The sequence below is a fragment of the Hakea prostrata genome, chromosome 7, assembly GCF_041222555.1.
Source record: "Hakea prostrata isolate BN-2017 chromosome 7, UWA_Hpros_2, whole genome shotgun sequence".
Taxonomy (NCBI): domain Eukaryota; kingdom Viridiplantae; phylum Streptophyta; class Magnoliopsida; order Proteales; family Proteaceae; genus Hakea; species Hakea prostrata.
The window spans coordinates 35,824,934-35,847,245 of record NC_142606.1 but is presented as its reverse complement, the minus strand read 5'-3'; the positions used below and the strand labels follow the sequence as shown (position 1 = coordinate 35,847,245).

Below are 22,312 nucleotides of genomic sequence, written 5' to 3'. Positions count from 1 at the left end.
AGTCCTTAAAAAGGAATAATTGATCAAACGGGAGTGACCCCGAATGACTGGTATCTTTAAGAAAAGATGCAAGTCCTTAAAAAGGAATAATTGATCAAACGGGAGTGACCCGAATGACTCGTATCTTTAAGAAAAGATGTAAGTCCTTAAAAAGGAATAATTGATCAAACGGGAGTGACCCCGAATGACTGGTATCTCTAAGAAAAGATGTAAGTCCTTTAAAAAGGAATAATTGATCAAACGGGAGTGACCCGAATGACTCGTATCTTTAAGAAAAGATGTAAATTCCTTTAAAAAGGAGTAATTGTAAACGGGATGGACCCGAATTTATTGTATCTTTTCTTAGAAAGATATGGTCTAGTAAAAGACGTAGGCACAAATGGAACAGACCCGATGCCTATAATGGTTATTGGTAGAACTTTCTCAAATTGGTGGAATGCCATGAACAATCAATTGGTTTTCCACTCTCCACATTCTTCAGTCGGTATGATCCCGGCCTTGTTTCTTTTTCTACCAGGTAAGGTCCTTCCCATGTTGGAGTTAGCTTTCCTTGATTTCTCGGGTCTGAAGCCCCCGTACGTCTCAAAACCAGATCTCCCGATCGATATCTTCGGTTCTTAACCCGAGAATTGTAGTCTTTGTCTTTGCTCTCCTTTGGTACAAATGAGATTCTTCCGTTGTGCTCTTTTGTCGGGCTTCTTGCAAAAGATCTAAATTCTCCCTTAGTCCCTGATCATTCTGTTGCTCATCAAATGCATCATAACGCAACGATCCAGCCAATACTTCCACAGGAGCTAGGGCTTCAGTCCCATAGGCTAAACAAAAAGGGGTTTCGCCAGTCGGGGTTCGCACCGTAGTTCTGTATGACCAGAGTACGCTCGGGAGTTCCTCGACCCACATTGCCCGATTGTCCTCTAATCTTTTCTTGATCCCATCGAGAAGTGTCCTGTTGGTGACCTCCACTTGCCCATTGCTCTGGGGGTAGGCAACCGAAGCGAATCGATGTTCTATATGATATCTTACACAGAAGGATTTGAACCCTACGCCTTCAAATTGCTTACCATTGTCCGTCACCAAGATCCGGGGTATCCCGAATCTATATATTATCTTTTCTTCAAAAAACTTTTCCATCTGTTTCTCCGTGATGGAAGATAACGGTTCGGCCTCGACCCATTTTGTGAAGTAATCTATTGCGACCACCATATACTCCCGATTTTTGGGAGCTTTTGGTAGTTTCCCGACAAGGTCCATTCCCCACATCGCAAATGGCGTCGGGTTTGAGATAGATATCATGGGGACTGCTGGTAACTTCGGGACATTAGCGTATTTCTGGCATCGCTCGCATTTGCGGACATACTCAATCGCGTCCTTTTGTACTGTAGGCCAGAATATTCCCGACCTTAATACCTTTTGTGCCAACGCCTTCCCGCCCATATGTGCACCACATATCCCCTCGTGGATCTCAGCCAAGGCGTAATTTGCCCGGGATGGCCCGACACATCTCAAGAGAGGATTTGTGAACGACCTCCTGTACAGCTGGTCCCCAACCATGGTGAACCGAGCTGCCTGATTCCGGACTCTTTTCGCTTCCTTTGGATCAGTCGGGAGAATGTCATCCCGAATATACGCAATCAGAGGTGTGGTCCAGTCTGGTTCCTTACTGATCTCAAAGGTTTCTACCTCCTGAATACTCGGGCTACTTAATTCTTCAATGTAAACCGCTGAGTTCAAGTTTTTGTAGCTTGCCATTGACAATCGGGAGAGTTCATCCGCGTTTTCATTTTCTTTTCTTGGTATCTGTCGGTATGTTACCCGTTCGAAGAAAGTTTGAAACTGTCCAACCTTGACTAAATACTTAGCCATTCTTTTATCCTTTGCTTCATACTCCCCCTTGATTTGGTTGACAACCAGTTGAGAATCACTTCTCACTTCTAGCTCCCGAACCCTGAGGGCTCGGGCCACTCGTAAGCCTGCTATGCGACTTCATACTCTGCTTCATTGTTTGAGGCTGGGAATTTAAACCTTATAGCATAGCTAATAGTGAAGTTCTCGGGACTACAGAGGGTCAAGCCTGCTCCCGATCCTGAAACATTGCTCGAACCATCAACATGCAGAATCCACAAGTCGGATACTCCAGCCGTTGGTATTTGGTCGTTCCTCCGTGGTAGAGTGCTTTCGACAACAAAGTCGGCCAATACCTGGGCTTTTATGGCCGTCCTCGGTCTAAATTCGATCTGGTACTCGCTAAGCTCCACGGACCACCCGACCATCCTCCCTGCCACATCAGGTCTTTGTAGTATTTTCTTTAATGGAAAATTAGTCGGGACTATTATCGGGTGTGATTGGAAGTAGGGCCTTAGTTTCCGTGATGCCACGAGGAGCGCCAACGCCTGTTTATCGATGTCCGGGTACCGCTTCTCAGCATCTATAAGCACATGGCTCACATAGTAGATCGGGTTCTGAACGGTATCACCCCGAACCAAAACTGCACTGACCGCCATTGGCGAAATTGCCAGATAGATCGTAAGGACTTCCCCAGCCAGGGGTCGGGCCAAAACAGGTGTTGTCCCGAGATAAGTTACAAGATGATCAAAGGCCTGTTGGCATTCCGGTGTCCAAGTGACTGTTCCCGAGCTTGACGTAGTCTTCAAGGCTTTGAAGAACGTGTTGCACTTTTCTCCAGCTCGGGATATGAACCGGTTTAAAGCAGCTACCCTCCCGGTTAAACACTGGATTTCTTTTATTGTAACGGGTGGTGTCATCTCGATCAGTGCCTGGATCTTTTTGGATTAGCCTCGATTCCTCTTTGAGAAACCATGAACCCAAGGAACTTTCCCGAGGAAACCCCGAAGGCGCATTTTTCAGGGTTCAAGCGCATTCGGTACGTTCTGAGTACATCAAATGTCTCTTCCAAGTCAGCCAAATGCCCTGCCCAAACCAAGCTTTTTACAAGCATGTCGTCTACATAAACCTCCATGTTTCGCCCGATCTGCCTTTGAAAAATTCTATTGACAGCTCTCTGATAAGTTGCCCCTGCATTTTTTAAACCGAACGGCATTACTCGGTAATAATAACTCTCCCGATCAGTCATAAAGGAAGTGTGTTTCTCATCCTCCCGACTCATCAAGATCTGGTTATATCCCGAGTACGCGTCCATGAAACTAAGGACTTCGTGGCCAGCAGTGGCATCGATCAGAAGATCAATCCTCGGGAGAGGGTAACAATCCTTAGGGCAGGCTTTGTTCAAGTCAGTGTAGTCGGTACACATTCTCCATTTCCCGTTCGCTTTCTTAACCATAACTACATTGGCCAGCCAGGTCGGGCATTCGATTGGTTCTATGAAACCCGACCTCTCTAATTTTTTCAACCTCGACCCTGATTGCTTCATGCTTTTCAATCGCAAAATTTCTTCGTCTTTGGATGACCGGGGTTGCATCCTTCTGTATCCAGAGTTTGTGCTCTGCTACCCGCCTGTCTATCCCGGGCATATCATTTGCTGACCATGCGAAGATATCCGCATTATCACACAAGAACCGGGTAAGTTCTTCCTTGAAATCTTCCGGTTGCTCTGAGCCAATAAACGTTCCTCGGTCAAGAAGAAATTGACTAAGCTGGATCCTTTCCAGCTTTTCCACGGGTTCTGCCCGTTGCATGCTTTCCTCATCACGATCGTCCCAAACCTCGACGTTTATGGCTGTTCCCAAACTTTCTGGCTTACGCTTTTCCTTCAAGTAGTTTGTATAACATTGGCGGGAAGCCGATTGATCTGAGCAACATTCCCCGACTCCTGATTCGGTCGGGAACTTTAACTTCATATGTCTGGGAGACACGACTGCTTCAAGTGCATTCAATGTTGGTCGTCCCAGAATAACATTATATGCCGACAGCTCCCTGACCACCATGAAGTTCACCCGAACCAAGGTATCTCGGGGTGACTTTCCAACTTTGAGATCCAGATGGATCGTTCCTTCTGCCACTGTGGATGATCCTGCGAAACCATATAGTGGCGTTGATGACGGTGTCAACAAATCATCAGCCAACTTCAATCTTTTGAAGGCATCATACGAGATGAGATCAACAGAGGACCCTGTGTCCACCAGAACTCGGTGAACCTCCCGATTTGCTATTTTAACTTTGATGATAATCGCGTCATCATGTGGTGACGTGACACCATCTAAGTCCGCGTCCGTAAAAGTTATTGGTTCGGGACATGCCAGATTTTGCCTTTTCTTAGGCAAATGAACAGCCCCTACGAACCGAGCCTTTTGCTTTGCCTTTCTGATTGATTCCACAGTTGGTCCCCCCATAATCACGTACACAGGTGTTTCTTCCCGATCCGCCTTTTCCTTTCCCTTGTCCGCTTTTTTGACAAGCTCTTTTGGACTTGGGGATCGGCCTCTCTTCTTTGGCGCGGGTGACTACGCTCGGCTCTTCCTCGACTGCTTTACATACTGACCCAGCTTTCCTTGCTGAATCAATTTCTCTATTTCAAACTTCAGATTCCGACAGGCATCCGTATGATGGCCGTAATCCTGGTGGAATCGGCAATATTTCGTCATATCCCGTTCCTCTGGAGGTGCACGTATCTTCCCGGGCCATTTCAACGAGTTTTTATCCCGAATATTCATCAAAATTTCTGACGGCTTCGAGTTTAGAGGAGTATAGTTCACTTGTTCACGCTTCCAGTTACTTTTTGATCTCTGATGCTTGTCACTCGGGGATGGTTTGTCCACGTCCCGATCTGATCTTCTGTCCCGATCTGCTTTGACTCGGGCATTTATCACTTCATAAACACTGGCTTGCTTCTGACACCTGAGTAACAGCATCCCGTACGTTCTTGGCTTGTCCGTTAACAGGACTTCCAGAAGCCTTTGGTGGGTGATGCCACTCCAAAGTGCACTGTACGCAACTTGATCATCAAGCTCCTCGATCTCGATGGCAACTTCGTCGAATCTCTTTAGATAATCCCGAATCGACTCATTCCGCCCTTGTCGTATGCCAAAAAGACTATCAGATGTCTTTTTGCTCCCGATCGCACTGCGGAATCGGGCTATGAATTTCTGGGCCAACTCCCTGAAATTATTTATTGACGCCGGCTGTAGACTACTGAACCATTTAATGGCCGGGCCCTTGAGTGATGCTGGAAATGTTCTGCAGAGCAATTCGTCCTCCCGACCTAGTACGGTCATTACTGATTTGAAGTAACTGATATGCTCCTTTGGATTTGTTTTTCCTTCAAAAGGGGTGAAGGTTGGCATGATAAAATTTCTAGGGAGAGGCATGTTCATGATCTCGTCTGAGAACGGCTCCCGATCTACCACATCAAGATCTTCGTCATGATCCCGATCTTCCAACTTTCGTTCGACCTCGGCTACTCGCCTTCGCAGCCGGTTCTGCCTTGCACCATCCTCATCGGATTCGACACGTTCCCCCCTTGAACGAGGAGTTGTATTCTCCTTCCTTTGGGACGGTGCCCGAGATGTCGAAATTCTCGACCTTGAAGGTTGGGGTTGGCTTTCCCCTTCCTCCTCCTTATCCACGATCTCCTCGACCTCTTCCCGACGATCCCTAGGGGGCAAGGATCCTGTTTTAGGCGGCAACGAAATGCGCTCTAAAGCACTGATCCTTGTCCCATTGGGCGTGGTTTGGCGCTTGCTACGATCGGGTTGTGCTTCCCTTTGTTCCCGAGTATTTTTTACTCTCGGGATGCGCCTTGGATGTCGGGCTCCTCGTACCGTCCTGAAGGCTCTCTCATTAGCCTTCCCGACTGGGTATTACGCCTTGGTCCTTGTTCGACCCCAATTTGATGCACCAAACCGCGTAATACCCCTTGCATTTCAAGCATACCTTTGCGTATCTCGTCCATATCTGCCATAATGGCCTGGTCCCGGGGACCTCGCGATGTTCCTTCTTCATTTGGATCTTCCTGAACCAGGTTGTCCGGAAGTCCCTCTTGTTCCTCGTGAACTGATGGATTAATCATTTCTTCGGGAATTACTCGATCATCCCCGGTAATTTCTTGTCGGGAACGTCCGTTGGCTCGTCGCACCATGGCTTCCAAGCTTTGTCGTTCCCACAGACGGCGCCAAACTGATGCGGATCAATTATGCTTCTGGATCCGACTGAGCCTCCTCTCGTATCCAGGACGATGAGCCCTGCAAGAAAGGTTAGATGCGGGCCGGCTTGTGTGCCGGGCAGCCGCCTCTGATGGCAAAGTCAGATAATGAACAGAGTAAGGACTCGTGCAAAAGCTACACAAGATTATACTCAGAGTGTATTGGTTACCTACCAGAGGGGTGGATCTGTGTATTTATAGTGTGGGTGTTACCTTTTATGTGTTTGGTAAGTTGACTCGTCAGGAGCCATTATCTGTCCGGTGATCTCGCCTTTCGGTTATTAGTTCTGACGAGGTAGCCGTTTGAGTTGACTTTCCCAAAAGAGAGTGATTGCCTTATTTGTGTAGCGTGATGTACGTACTAATCGACGGGGTCGGTCAAGTCCCGATAAGATGTCGAGCCCCACTCGGGCTTTGCCTGCTGAACCCGAATTGGTGAATTGACCAGTTCGGGTCAATACTTAAAACCAGGATATTACCCGACCAATATGGTAATATGCAGTATTCGGGTTATACCCGTTTGGTGCTCATCTTCCCGTATCAAGATCTATATGGATTTTGCCACTTGAATGCCATTTAGAGTCATTCTCCATCTTCAAACAATTTTATTGCTATATTGAAAATGTCTTTAATTGCAAGATTCAAGATTTCCAATCTGATGGTGCCAGGGAATATTAACATTTTGATTTTTTTTCTAATTAAAAATCGTATCCCATGAATACTCATGCCCACACATGTCTAAACATGACAGCGTAAAGGAAGCATAGATACATAGTAGAAGGAGGTCTATCCTTCATGACTAGACCTTCAATCCCCTTAACTTTTTGGCCAGCTAGCTTTGAAACGTTGTGTTTTGAACCATTGAATACCCAAACTAGTGCTTGGGAGTAAGTTTCCAATCCAGATATTCAACGCTTTACCATATGAATCCAATGGTGCTTGTGTTATAGTGTTGAGTTTGATTAAAAACAAAGAATAAAGAAAGTTCCCTTCTTTTTTTTTATCCCACACCAGAAAAGTAAGTAAAGAAGACAAGGAATAAACCTATATATAAGAAGGTTCAAGCTTTTGATTTTATTAATTCAAATCAATACATGTTAAGCACGGAATTTGACTCTGGTTAATTTCATTTCCTTCTTCTATTGTTTAAGAGTCATAAAGTGTGAGTTATTGTATGTTGAACAAGGCCTAGTGGGGATATGGGTTATAAGAGAGTTGTTGGTGTGATTGCAACAGTTTTTCGCCGAGTGAGATTCTCTCAAATCGTCTTTTTGACACCAGCTTGGGCTTTTCTCCATTTTGGGATTTTCCACATAAATTCTTGTATTTAGTAATACTTCTTTATGGTTGTGTGTCCTTCTCCCAACGTATAACATGTGTTGATCATGGCGTGATCTTATGAAACGTATGGGATTTTGTTTACATAAAACCAACACCAGTGCAAAAAATATATATATTTTTTCTTTTATGGTGAATCAAATATACTAGAAAATAAAGGGAAATACAAGGATAAGAACACAATTCATCCAACAACACCACCACCACACATTCTATCAAAAATAAAAACACCACACACACATACAAAAGCATGAGAATACAAGTTTTGGATCCAAAACCAAAATTAAAAGAAGAACTTGACTACTGTCCACAGATGCATTTGATAGAATCAAACATAGGTGATAGGAAACCCCAATAACATCCCTAGAAACAATATCCATTCATTTGAATGGCTCACATCCATTCATGTCTAAAGCACCTTCATTTAAGCAACCTTAAAGCTATCATATTATTGCAAGATCTAGACCAGATCCATCTAGTTTTTCATGGGTGATTTGATCCAGTCGCTCTGTCATCTCGGAGGTGAAGTAGTTCTTCCAGTCACCAACTACTCCAAGCCTGAAATATGAACTGTTAGCAACTCCAATCCATGGATCCATTTCATTTTTGTTCACCTCCAAGTTCTTAAGCCTATCTATACTGCAGCTCCACAACACTTCATCAATTTCATCCTCTTTAACCAGAGGCCTTCCAAGAAACGAAGCAAGCTTCTTCACTTGTTCCCTGGGGTCTCTCTTCAACTCTTCATACTTCAATAACATTATCTTATAAGGTCTTTTCAAGCTCTGGTTCCAATAGTCTAGAACATGATCAAAGAATGGACCAAAAGCATGAATTCCATTGCAGAAGCTTTCAAATGCTTCTTCCATTGGAAATGATCCTTGTTCAGCTGTTCTAACAGTGTTCATGAAGTGCCATAAAGACAGAAAGGTGTCTTTAGGGTTCCTAGTGACATAAACGATCTTACACTCGGAGTTCTTGATTGATTCTGGCAGAACCTTATAGGGCATATGAGTGTGAAAAACTCTAGGAGAAGGGATACCTGAGAGATCTGGTGGAGTGGGATCACCTTTATAGACATGAATTTCCAAGGTCTGCACATAGGCAGCAGGACACTTACCGAGCAAAGGGTCTTCCACAGGATGGAATTCTCCACCATTGATGCTATCTTTGCATGGGCGATTCATGATGTAAGTAACAAGAGCTTTGGTCCATGTAGTGCCAGTTTTCATAGAAGAAGCTAAGATCACATCCTCGCTTCGAGCTTCAAAGTGTGACTGAGCTTCGATGGCGCCTTCGAGATGTCGGGGTACATACCAGAAGCCTTCCCATTGGTATAATACAAAATCATCCCACCAGTTCACAGAAGGAAGCTCATCTAGCAAAGGCTTTAGTGAATTTGAAGTTGTCATAAGGAGTGACTTGGAGGTTTCCATGGATGAAGGAAAAGTTAAACCCAGAACTTCTTGCCGCTCAACAAGGTTAATTAGACATCTAAGCTTCAACGATATATAGAAATTTAAAGCAAAAGAAGATGACAAATGAATAATAGCTTGTTCACATGCATAGTCAGGGACACCCCGACAAAACCGACTGGTCTTGCAGGGGGTGCTTTATTACTATTGCGCATGCAGCACCAAGCAGTGTAAGGTCAAGATTATGATCCCGCCGACCGTTTCACACAAGTATTGAAAATAATTTTCACAAAATAATTTCAGTTTAGACTGTATGCAACACGGTGCTGCCACTACCTCCCCCACCACCCAGTTAGGGCACGTGTTTTGAATTATAATAATGCTGAGTTCCTGACTACGAATTGAAGATTATTATCATTCATAACACGATTTTTGTGTGGAAAACCTTTCAACCACTGAATCAGTGTAGGCCAGTCCAGCCAGTCTGTTTGTTGTCCTGTTCATGAAAACCATAACACACCAGGCCATGAAAACCATATCACTTCATTGCTTTAAGAGCATGTAACAAAAATTCGAAAATTTACAATTATCCACCTTCCGAGATTCCTAAGAATCATCTTCAAAATAAAAAATAAAAAATCCTAGATGAAGTAGAAGAAAGAATTGAAGAGTCAGAGAAAGAGAAGGAAGAAGAGAAAACAGAAAATCAAGAAAAACAAAGAAGAAATTGTCAAGGAAGAAGAAAAAGAAGAAGCCAAGTAATCTACCCCTCACCAGTCAAAGAAGGAACTCCCCCACCTCCAGAAATATCACTAGCACCACTCCAAAAGACTTAAAAACTTGTTGTGTACTACAAGAAAAAGTGTCAGTTGTGATGGAACTTTTGCCACGGACATGGGATACCGTGGTAAAAAGTTCAATTACTGTGACAGTCAAAAAAATTCCATAATATTAAAGTACCATATGCTATGGAAAACAACTTTCGTATTAATGAATGTTATTAGCTACTAGGTCCAGGTCTGAGAGAGAGAGAGGATGCGAAAATGAGAATGTTGTATGGAAGTAGCATGCAAGCCATCCCTTTACTTTCACTATGGTTGTATGCATGGAGAATTTGAATGGGAAACATCCAAGTTTAAGCATACTTTGGCGTATTCAATATCGTTGCAAATTTCAGTTAATTGAAAACCTTACATCTTAAACTGCCCATTTGACTTTTTGTGTGAGATCAAAATTATATTGGCATATATATGATCCATTGTCTATTAAAGATTGGTAAAGAACCTATTAATACACATATAATGATTTATAAAATATTAAAAAAAAAAAAAAAAAAAAAAAAAAGCCTTTTGTGATGGTAGTAAATATCCGTAGCAAAAGACGAAGTCCATGGGTCCCACTTAGCACGACTAATGCTATGAAAGCAAGTAGTATCAAATTATTTGGTATGGTAACTTAAAATCTTAGCAGATAGTGACGTAGTTGATATGGAATTACCATATCATATACTCAAGTATTTACCACAGTAACCAACTACCATGGCTAAAGAAAATAGAACCGACACTCACCAATCTCCATAGCAAAACTTTACGACAGCTTTCTAACTGACAGAAATGCAAAGAAAGTTACCGTCGGGTCAAACTATCTACTACGGTTTATGGGCTTTTGCTACAGGAATTCCCCGTGGCAAGAGCCGTTAATTGTTGTAGTGTGTCTACTAATCAAATTATTCCAATTGAGGTAACTTCTAACCCCTTGTTTTGCTAGTTTTTTGTTGACTAAATTAAAAGTTCCATTTTTATGAATCTAACTTGTTTCAGTATCAACAGGGTTCTCTAGATTATCTAGCATGGTTATCCGACTTGGGAACCACTCAATAGAAGCCTAAGCTAAGTCATGAACGGTGCAAGGCAGTGGACACCCTTGAAGAAGTGTGCAAACTCGTAATGGAAGGGATCTTCCAAGGCTCACACTACTCAGATGCTATGGAGACCATTCAATTTCTATAGAATTCTGCGGAAACTCCTGAAGAATTGCCCTTTGTCTCCCCAGTCTCCATGCAACTATTGTAGTCATTCTTGAAGGAGGATGATAACCGGTGGAGTATCTTGGAAAGATTGATCACGAAAGGAAAAGAGAGGGAGTAGTAACAACAGGATTGAAGGATGCACACGAGCAATTGATCAAGCTAAGTAAGCAACACAAGTCCCTATTCGTGAAGATTGCCACTCTCAATGCCAAGTTACCAACTCCAGAATCACGAAGAGAAGAATGCAAGGCACAAGCCCAGGGAGTTCAAAAAACAACAATGAAGTTAAGGACCCTTTATGATGAGTACACTTCCAAAGCAGCTGCCAACAAGAAATGAGTGCAAGGCCATGGACAAGATGACAAACCTCATGGCCAACTTGATTATTGGATGGACTTCACTACAACCCTTTTTCAGCCTTTTGGAATAATGGGAACATAATTTTCTTTTTAGAGTAGTTTTAAAATTGATTTTTCTTGGGAGTAGTGCATACGTGGCACTGCTCCAAGCAGTGAACGGCTAGATTGATAGGAGTCATGAAATCTTAAATTAGAAGAAGAACGCATTTAGAGATGCAATGCACCTCTGAGTTCTCTGTTCTTAGGAGCGCCTCTCATTTTGGAGGCAAAAAGGAAAACCAGAGTTGACTTCCCGCCCAGAACACAGATGAAAGTCGTTATGCTTAGTCTTGGTTCAAAATGAATTGGTTTGAGTAGCCTGAACCACTTGGGTTAGGTGGAAAAACCGGAACCGTTCACTTAAGTTGTTTTAAATTGCACATGCTGATATTGTGTGGTCAAGATTTAAGATTTCATGACTCCTATCAATCTAGTTGTTCATTGCTTGGAGCAGTGCCTACCAAATCCTCAGCTAATTACTCCAAGCAGCCAGATGCTAGGCTTATAAGCTTTAAGGAATTTCCAATTAATTGGCCTGAAGTGTATTCAGCCATAGAATTCATGATCCCTAAGAGTCCCCCTATTCTTTACTTTGAATACTTTAAAGGGACCTTTCCAATTCAGAGACCAACAACCAAACTTCGGGTCCTTGATTCCAATTGGTAGTATCAACTTAAGGACCAAGTCTCCTTCAAGATACTTAGACTTTACCATTCGGTTATACACTTATGCAACCTTATGCTTTTGTATTCGTAGGTTGTCTAAGGCAAGTAACCTGGATTCATCTAAGTTATCCAATTTGGCTAATATTGCATATGTATAACTTGCGAAACCCTAAGGGTCTTTATAGTCAGCCCTATAGGAAAAAGCGCATCATGTCCATACACAAGGGAGTAGGGTGCCGTTTATGTGCTTAAACATTTGGAAGTTCTATAGGCCCATAGTACTTCAGATAACAAATCTCCCTATGTCCTAGGGTTGTAATCTATTACCTAGCCAAAATACTCTTCTTAATCCCCAAAACTAACAAGTACTATGAACCAGGTTTGAGTCAAACTTGGTCAAGTGCAAACTGGGTTAAATCGGCACCAACACAGGACAAAGCTAGTGCTCATCAAGTTAAGCTGAAACCGATGGAGTAGTTATGTTAGTTATTCTTGGTTATTTATTTGAATTCTCTTGTTTCCAAACTCTTGGGAGATCATCCTAAGAGTAGTTTTAAGTAGTTATAGGAGGGTAGTTACTTCCCCACCTATAAATACCAGTGTAATCCATTTGTACGGACAACACACATCAATCAAATGACAATTACACTTATCTTTTTAATTTTTCTTAGTTTAGGTTTTGTTCTTCTCCTTTCTTAGCCTTAGTGTAGCAATGGTACAGTTTGCCAAGAAGGAATGTCATGAGTTTAGTTGCCTTCTCCCAAATGACATCAAAATCCTCGATATACCAAGGTAGATAGAATGCACGCAACCCTGATTAGCAGATTTTCCTTGGGTTAGTTGCAGATCTTGGCATACCAGCGCAAATCCAAGAAGGAATTGGACCAATATCTTTTGGCATGCCCAGTGGCACATCAACCATTATAGGAAAAACAAGTATAGAATGAATTGCAAAGGAACAAAATAATTCTTCTTCCTTAAGGGGTGTAGCAGGAGGGAGAGTAACAATGAATTGAATCATCAACTCCCTGTGACTGATGGTAATTTTGTAGAAAAGATGTTTAGGACTTTGTGTCAAGGCTTGGTAGAATCACAACATGATAGCCAACGAGCATTGCAGATGTTTGACAATAGACTCCAATGTATGGAGGAGTCCTTGCCACAATCTCGTCAAGTGGATATAATGGCAGCGTCAAACATAGTATAAGCTTCAGGCTTGGGAGTTTACCTAGGCCAAAGTTCCCATTTGCATATGACAATCCGGTGGCAAAGTAGTCAAGACGCACCCCATAGGTAAAACATTCATATAGCCTTCCACAATTGGCTATAGGGGCAAATGCTATCCCAATAGGGGCTAGAGGCTGGTACAACAATTATCCTCCATTTAATCCCTTTCAAAACCGGTGGCGGACCCCACTAGAAGTCCTTGATTGAGGCCATTTGCCACATAATGGTGACCCTTTCACACAAAGGGGAATCTCCTTAGAGGGGCAAGGAGACTGACCAGAGTTTCGACCTCAAAAGGGGTAGTGCGTTGGTTCCATTGACCGAGACAGGATTATCCAGTTGATATAGGACTAGACTAACCAAGCATATCGGCCAATGATGAGGCCGGTCTTCAAGAAAACCTACCCAAAATACTATGATCAGATAGACCTAGGATGAAATTTCAAAGTCCCAAAGTTTACCAAGTTTTCAAGGGAAGATAACAAGACCATAGTAGAGCATGTAAGTGATTTTGTGGTGCAATTTGGTCATGCAAGTGCTGATGACATACTGAAATTGAGGCTATTTTCCTTGTTTTTTGACTTGAACAGCCTTCACCTGGTACTGTAACTTTCCTACCAACTCTGTTTTTAGTCGGCAAGATATTGAGGACAAGTTACATGCCTGGTTTTATTTGGCCAAACCTCCAGTTCACATAAGTGACCTAACTCACCTTCAACAAGCACCTGATGAGCCTATTGAGAGAATCATCTCACGCTTTAAAGCGTTAAGATGTAGATGCACCCTAGCATTGCTTGAAAGTGAATTTGTGGCAATACCTTTGAATAACCTAACTTTGGATATTTAGAAGAGGTTTGCTAACCAATGGTTTATAGACATAGGGTAGTTGTTGTCCCAAGAAATGAGTTATGAGTACCTGCTAATGGAGGAGGAGTAGAGAAAAACCTCCTCCATGGGTACCCACAATGGCAGCTAGAGGTTGAATGACTTGTTAGGGTCTCAAACTCAAAACCCATTTTACCATGCTGATTGCGATTTTTTTGAAGTTAATCTAGCTAGCATCGTGAGCGAAGCACCCTTCACTTGCAAATACTTGTCTGCTCTTACTAAAAAAGGGAAAGATGTTGATGCAAGAAAGACCATAGACCATGCAACGGTTTTTGTTTGATAACTCCAAGACAGAGTTAATCTGTGATTACCTGTTGAAGAAGGGGATGATTAATTTGAGTGAGGGATATAAGGTCCCTCCAACCACAGACTTAAGAGGGAAATACTATTATAAATGGCATAATTTGTTTATGCACATTACTAATCAATGCTTTGTATTATGAAATGCCTTGCCAAATATTGATCAAGGATGGCAAGTTAAAGTTTCCTGAGAAAGGGAATAAAGTTATGTTGGCGGTGAAGATCTACTCCCTGAACTAAACATGGTGAGCGCCCAATTCAATAGATTCCTGATATCTCATAACTATAATTGAGTGATGTCTCCTAACCCAGTAGCATGTACAGAAAGGAAACAGAATGATAAAGTTTGTAGAAAACTCAGGAGAGAAGATTTCTGGGATGTTGATCTCATGAAGATGCACGTGAGTTAGGAAGAACTTGAGATATGTATGAAAGAAAGGTATCGGAAAAACGAAGATTTGGTTGGCGGAATCTATTCAAACTGTGTAAATCTTGAGCAAAAACCATCCTCTCTTATTGATCAAAGTCCATGTAGGGTGTGGCAGACAAGGTTAGAGGCAACAAAAATCAAAAGTCCCCAGATCGAAAGCAACCTTATTTAGAGACCAAGTCTAGAGAGGCTCTAGTCGAGAAGAAGCTCCTCTTGCAAAAGTCAGTAAGAGAGAGAGAGAGAGAGAGAGAGAGAGAGAGAGAGTTTCTTGATTATGAAAAAAGCCCCCAATGTTTGGGTGGTTTGGAATTCTTGAGAAAGCTTGAAAGCAACACATGGTGAAGCCTAAGGAAATGCATGATGAAGATTTGGAACAATTGCATCGTGACAAGTTCCCCCATGATGGTGAAAGGATGATTAAGGCGAAAAACATAGCATGTGCAAAAAGAAGAGGATGGCCTATCTTCAAGCTGGACAAGGGACAAAATAGTCTCAACTCACTGTGGGTAGTGACAAAAAAAAAAGCCCTTGACTTATGCAAAAGTGCCAAAAACATTGCTAAGGATAACTATTCAGGAACTTCAAAAATCAGGAGACCAAACGGTTTTTCTGGATAAGAAGCCTAGGGTTTCTCACTTCAACTCTAATGGCAGTTAGCCTAAATAGGGAATCAACCCTAAGGCAGACCAAAGCAGGGGTGATGGTGAGCCAAAGGAGAAAAAGCCACAACCTAGTGTTGGTAATTTGAAGCCAAATGATGCACTAAGTAGAGTTACTAACAAAGCATTTAGAGATAGAGAATCTAGAAATGAGTTGTAGAATCTAAAATTGAGCCTGTTGCCTTAGATTATGAGTAGAAGGATGATGGATTAGCATTACCGAAGGGTTCCCAAAGTTGTCTAACATCGAGTACAACAACGGCTTCTATGAGATTTGCAGGAGGTTCTTGAACCGAAAAAAGCCCTTGCAGTCAACATGGTATATGTTCTACCCTTTGATTTCCGTACATAGTTTGATTGGGAGGCAGAGATTATGACATAGATGAAGAGTTCCAAGAACCTATGATTCTAGGACATTTACCCTCCAAGGAGCTTGTGGAGGGGAAAGAGGTGTTGGGCATTACCACAGTAAGCCAAGCAGTTGTAGCCTTCCTTATTCATTCAAAGGAGATGACCAGAGTCTACCTTTGTATATCAAGACTGAACTCAATGGTAAGCCTATTGTGCATGTAATGATTGACAATGGTTATCCAATTTAAACTAAATTTTAAATTTATTTAATCCCACCCATTAATTTGAATTTTATTTAAACTATAGTTTGTTGGGTAACCTTTGGATTACTTAAATGCCACATGACACAATCCTATGAGGGAATTACAGGGAATTGTAGGGAAAGGAATTAAAAAGGATGTGAATCCTTCTTCTTCATGGTTGTGTCCTTCTCCCAACGTATAACATGTGTTGATCATGGCGTGATCTTATGAAATGTATGTGATTTTGATTACATAAAACCAACACCAGTTCAAAATATATATATTTTTTTCATTTATGATGAATCAAATATACTAGAAAATAAAGGGAAATATAAGAACACAATTCATCCAACAACACCACCACCACACATTCTATCAACAATAAAAACACAACACACACATACAAAAGCATGAGAATACAAGTTTTGGATCCAAAACAAAAATTAAAAGAAGAACTTGACTACTGTCCACACATGCATTTGATAGAATCAAACATAGGTGATAGGAAACCCCAATAACATCCCTAGAAACAATATCCATTCATTTGAATGGCTCACATCCATTCATGTCTAAAGCACCTTCATTTAAGCAACCTTAAAGCTATCATATTATTGCAAGATCCAGACCAGATCCATCTAGTTTTTCATGGGTGATTTGATCCAGTCGCTCTGTCATCTCGGAGGTGAAGTAGTTCTTCCAGTCACCAACTACTCCAAGCCTGAAATATGAACTGTTAGCAACTCCAATCCATGGATCCATTTCATTTTTGTTCACCTCCATGTTCTTAAGCCTATCGATACTGCAACTCCACAACACTTCATCAATTTCATCCTCTTTAACCAGAGGCCTTCCAAGAAACGAAGCAAGCTTCTTCACTTGTTCCCTTGGGTCTCTCTTCAACTCTTCATACTTCAATAACATTATCTTATAAGGTCTCTTCAAGCTCTCATTCCAATAGTCTAGAACATGATCAAAGAATGGACCAAAAGCATGAATTCCATTGCAGAAGCTTTCAAATGCTTCTTCCAATGGAAATGATCCTTGTTCAGCTGTTCGAAAAGTGTTTTTGAAGTGCCATAAAGACAGAAAGGTGTCTTTAGGGTTCCTAGTGACATAAACGATCTTACACTCGGAGTTTTTGATTGATTCTGGCAGAACCTTATAGGGCATATGAGTGTGAAAAACTCTAGGAGAAGGGATACCTGAGAGATCTGGTGGAGTGGGATCACCTTTATAGACATGAATTTCCAAGGTCTGCACATAGGCAGAAGGACACTTACCGAGCAAAGGGTCTTCCACTGGATGGAATTCTCCACCATTGATGCTATCTTTGCATGGGCGATTCATGATGTAAGTAACAAGAGCTTTGGTCCATGTAGTACCAGTTTTCATAGAAGAAGCTAAGATCACATCCTCGTTTCGAGCTTTAAAGAGTGACTGAGCTTCGATGGCGCCTTCGAGATGTCGGGGTACATACCAGAAGCCTTCCCATTGGTATAATACAAAATCATCCCACCAGTTCACAGAAGGAAGCTCATCTAGCAAAGGCTTTAGTGAATTTGAAGTTGTCATAAGGAGTGACTTGGAGGTTTCCATAGATGAAGGGAAAGTTAAACCCAGAACTTCTTGCCGCTCAACAAGGTTAAATAGACATCTAGGGTTCAACGATATATAGAAATTTAATGCAAAAGAAGACGACAATGAATAGTAGCTTCTTCACATGCATTGTCATTGACAACCTATTTTTCCTGCTCAAGATTTTGATCTCGACCGTTTATTTCACACAAGTATTGAAAAGAACTTTTGTAAAATGAATGATCCACATTGAAATCTGGATCCAAATTTCAATCTGAATTGTATGCACTACGGTGCTGCCCACTACCCAATCAGGGCACGTGTTATGAAGTATAATAATGCTGAGTTCCTAGTGACTACGAGTTCAAGATTATTTATAATCATAACACGATTTTTGTGTGGAAAACCTCTCAACCACTGAATCAGTGGAGGCCAGTCCAGCCAGTCTGTTTGTTGTCCTGTTCATGAAAACCACAACACACCAGGCCATGAAAACCATATCACTTCATTGCTTTAAGAGCACGTAACAAAAATTCAAGAATTTACATTCATCCACCTTCCGAGATTCCTAAGAATCATCTTCAAAATAAAAAATAAAAAAATCCTAGATGAAGAAAAAGAAATAATTGAAGAGTCAGAGAAAGAGAAAGAAAGAAGAGAAAACAGAAAAAGAAAAAGAAATTTCCAAGGAAGAAGAGAAAGAAGAAGCTAAGGAATCCTCCCCCTCACCCGTCAAAGAAGGAATTCCCCCACCTCCAGAAGTATCACTAGATCCTCCCAGAAGACTTAAAAAGTTGTTGTGTACTACAAGAAAAAATGTCAGTTGTGACGGAACTTTTGCCACGGACATGGGATACGGTGGTAAAAAGTTCAATTGCTACGACAGTCAAAAAAATTCCGTAATATTAAGGTACTATATGCTACAGAAAACAACTTTCATATTTATGAATGTTATTAGCTACTTCTCATCAGATTACAACTCAATATTCTTACCAGGTCCAGGAGGGAGGGAGAGAGAGAGAGGGGATGTGAAAATGAGAATGTTGTTTGAAACTAGCCTTCTTCAAGACACCCCTTTACTTTCACTATGGTTTGTATGCATGGAGAATTTGGATGGAGAAGATTAAACATACTTCGATGTATTCAATGTCGATGCAAATTTCAGCTAATTGAAAACCTTACGTCTTAAACTGCCCATTTGACCTTTGTGTGAATCAAAATCCAGATCAAAATCAGATTGGCATATATATGATCCATTGTCTATTAAAGACAGGTAAAAAACCTATTAATACACATATATAATGAGTTATAAAATATTAAAAAAAAAAAAAAAAAAAAAAAAGCCTTTTTGCATGGGAAATATCTGTAGCAAAAGACAAAATCCATGGGTCCCACTTAGCACAACTAATGCTATGAAAGCAAGTAGTGTCAAATTATTTTCTATGGTAACTTAAAATCATAGCAGATAGTGAAGTAGTTGATATGGTGTTACCATAGCATATACTCAAGTATTTACCACAATAACCAACCACCGTGGCTAAAGAAAATAGAACCGACACTCACCAATCTCCGTAGCATAACTTTACGACTGCTTTCTAACTGACAGAAATGCGATGGAAAGTTACCGTCGAGTCAAACTATCTGCTACGGTTTATGGGCTTTTGCTAGCTACAGGATTTCCCTGTGGCAAAAGCCTTTAATTGTTGTAGTGTGTCTACTAATCAAATTATTCCAATTGAGGTAACTTCTAACCCCTTGTTTTGCTAGTTTTTTGCTGACCAAATTAAAAGTTCCATTTTTATGAATCTAACTTGTTTCAGTATCAACAGGGTTCTCTAGATTATCTTGCATGGTTATCCGACCTGGGAACCACTCAATAGAAGCATAAGCTAAGTCATGAACGGTGCAAGGCAGTGGACACCCTTGAAGAAGTGTGCAAACTCGTAATGGAAGGAATCTTCCAAGGCTCACACTACTCAAATGCTATGGAGACTAGACCTGTAAACGGACCGGATTCGGTTCGGATACACTAGTATCCGAATCCGAATCCGATTAGCAAATCCGCTATCCGATTCCGAATCCGGAAAAAAATTAGAGAAGGCATCCGAATTCAAATCTGAAACTTTATCGGATATCTGATAATAATCCGATCCGATAAAATATCCGATTATTGATTGATAATTGTCAATTTTTTACATTTTTATTATAAATTTCTAATTTCCGATTACCGAATACCGCTATCCGAATCCGATTATCATCTATTTTTAAAGAAAAAAATGTTAAATACTTTACTCTATCCAGATAAAAATTTATCCAGACATTATCCAATCCGATAAGCAATTATCCGAATCCGAATCCGGTTGCTTAGCGGACGGATACGAATATTTTCCGGTAAGAAAAATTTCGGATACAGATACCCGTAAACGAATACGAATGTGAATTCGGAGGCGGATTTCGGCTATCCATTTATAGGTCTAATGGAGACCATTCAAATTCTGCGGAGACTCATGAAGAATTGCCTTCGTCTCCCCAGTCTCCATGCAACTATTGTAGGAGAATGATAATTGGTGGAGTATCTTGCAAAGATTGATCAAGAAAGGAAAAGAGAGGGAGTAGTAACAACAGGATTGAGGGATGCACACGAGCAATTGATCAAGCTAAGTAAGCAACACAAGTCCCTATTGGTGAAGATTGCCACTCTCAATGCCAAGTTACCGACTCCAGAATCACGGAGAGAAGAATGCAAGGCACAAGCCCAAGGAGTTCATCAAACAACAATGAAGTTAAGGACCCTTTATGATGAGTACACTTCCAGAGCAGCTGCCAACAAGAAATGAGTGCAAGGCCATGGACAAGATGACAAACCTCATGGCCAACTTGATTACTGGATGGACTTCACTACATCCCTTAGTTATCAGCTAATTACCCCAAGCAGCCAGATGCTGGGCTTATAAGCTTCAGGGAATTTCCAATTAATTGGCCTTAAGTGTATTCAGCAATTGAATTCCTGATCCCTATGAGTCCCCCTATTCTTTACTTTGAATACTTTAAAGGGACCTTCCCAATTTAGAGACCAATAACCAAACTTCGGGTCCTTAATTCCCATTGGTAGTATCAACTTAAGGACCAAGTCTCCTTTAAGATACTTAGACTTTACCATTCGGTTAAACACTTATGCAACCTTATGCTTTTGTATTCGTAAGTTGTCTAAGGCAAGTAAGCTGGATTCATCTAAGTTATCCAATTTGGCCAACATTGCATATGTATAACCCCGAAGGTTTAGAATATACTGTTGCAAAACCCTAAGGGTCTTTATAGAGCGCATCATGTCCATACACAAGAGAGTAGGGTGCCGCTTATGTGCTTAAACATTTGGAAGTTCTATAGGTTCATAGTACTTCAGATAACAAATCTCCCCATGTCCTAGGGTTGTCATCTATTACCTAGCCAGAATACTCTTGTTTTAATCCCCAAAACTAACAATTACTATGAACCAGGTTTGAGTCAAACCAGGTCGACTGCAAACCGGGTTAAATCGGTGCCAGCACAGGACAAGGCTAGTGCTCATCTAGTAAGGCTGAAACTGATGGGTAGTTATGGTAGTTATTCTTGGTTATTTATTTGAATTTGAATTCTCTTGTCTCCGAACTCTTGGGAGATCATCCTAAGAGCAGTTTTAAGTAGTTATAGGAGGGTAGTTACGTCCTCCACCTATAAATACCAATGTAATCCATTTGTAAGGACAACACACATCAATCAAATGACAATTACACTTATCTTTTTAACTTTTCTTAGTTTAGGTTTTGTTCTTCTCCTTTCTTAGCCTTAGTGCAGCAATGGTATAGTTTGCCAAGAAGGAACATCATGAGTTTAGTTTTTTTTTCTCCCAAATGACATCAAAATCCTTGATATCCAAGGTAGATAGAATGCACACAGCTTGATTAGCCAGATTTTCCTTGGGTTAGTTGCAGATCTTGGCATACCAGCGCAAATCCAAGAAGGAATCGGATCAATATCTTTTGGCATGCCCAGTGGCACATCAACCATTATACGAAAAACGAGTATGGCAAGAATTGCAGAGGAACACAATAATTCTTCTTCTTCAAGGGGTGTAGCAGGAGGGAGAGTAACAATGAATTGAATCATCAACTCCCTGTGACTAATTGTAATTTTGTAGAAAAGATGTTTAGGACTTTGTGTCAAGGCTTGGTAGAATCACAACATGATAGCCAACGAGCATTGCAGATGTTTGACAATAGACTCCAATGTATGGAGGAGTCCCTACCACAATCTCGTCAAGTGGATATAATGGCAGCGTCAAACAGAGTAGAAGCTTCAGACTTGGGTGTTTACCTAGGCCAGTGTTCCCATTTGCATATGATAATCCGATGGCAAAGTCATCAAGACCCACCCCATAGGTAAAACATTCATATAGCCTTCCACAATTGGCTATAGGGGCAAATGCTATCCCAATAGGGGCTAGAGGCTGGTACAACAATTATCCTCCATTTAATCCCTTTCAAAACCGGTGGAAGACCCCACTAGAAGTCCTTGATTGAGGCCCTTCGCCACGTAATGGTGACTCTTTCACACAAAGGGGAATCCCCTTAGAGGGGCAAGGAGATCGACCAGAGTTTTGACCTCAAAAGGGGTAGTGTGTTGGTTCCATTGACCGAGACA

At 41.4% G+C, this 22,312-nt stretch overlaps 2 protein-coding genes and 2 pseudogenes across 2 annotated transcripts; all 4 read right to left on the bottom strand.

Moving 5' to 3' along the window:
• Positions 1 to 2,767: 2,767 nt before the first annotated feature.
• Positions 2,768 to 4,307, bottom strand: LOC149010990 (uncharacterized). Its single transcript, XM_089162534.1, has 2 exons — positions 3,468 to 4,307; positions 2,768 to 2,989 (listed from the first exon to the last, which is right to left on the bottom strand). Exons 1-2 carry the CDS (start codon positions 4,305 to 4,307, stop codon positions 2,768 to 2,770), a joined length of 1,062 nt encoding a protein of 353 aa, XP_089018660.1.
• A 111-nt stretch (positions 4,308 to 4,418) lies between these two features.
• On the bottom strand, positions 4,419 to 5,189 carry LOC149010989 (uncharacterized). The gene has a single exon (XM_089162532.1). The coding sequence runs from the start codon at positions 5,187 to 5,189 to the stop codon at positions 4,419 to 4,421; it is 771 nt and encodes a 256-aa protein (XP_089018658.1).
• Positions 5,190 to 7,605: 2,416 nt separating this feature from the next.
• LOC149010988 (cytosolic sulfotransferase 5 pseudogene) lies at positions 7,606 to 8,977 on the bottom strand (annotated as a pseudogene).
• Positions 8,978 to 16,356: 7,379 nt separating this feature from the next.
• Positions 16,357 to 17,678, bottom strand: LOC149010987 (cytosolic sulfotransferase 5 pseudogene; annotated as a pseudogene).
• Between the last annotated feature and the right edge of the window lie 4,634 nt (positions 17,679 to 22,312).

What these genes read in the sequence shown, in the direction of transcription:
- LOC149010990 (XM_089162534.1), bottom strand. Translation starts at nt 4,307, where the DNA reads ATGGGGGGACCAACTGTGGAATCAATCAGAAAGGCAAAGCAAAAGGCT. An exon ending in TGCCCGGGATAGACAGGCGG is followed by an intron (nt 2,990 to 3,467) that starts GTAGCAGAGCAC and finishes TTTCAAAGGCAG; the next exon opens with ATCGGGCGAAACATGGAGGT.
- LOC149010989 (XM_089162532.1), bottom strand. Translation starts at nt 5,189, where the DNA reads ATGACCGTACTAGGTCGGGAGGACGAATTGCTCTGCAGAACATTTCCA.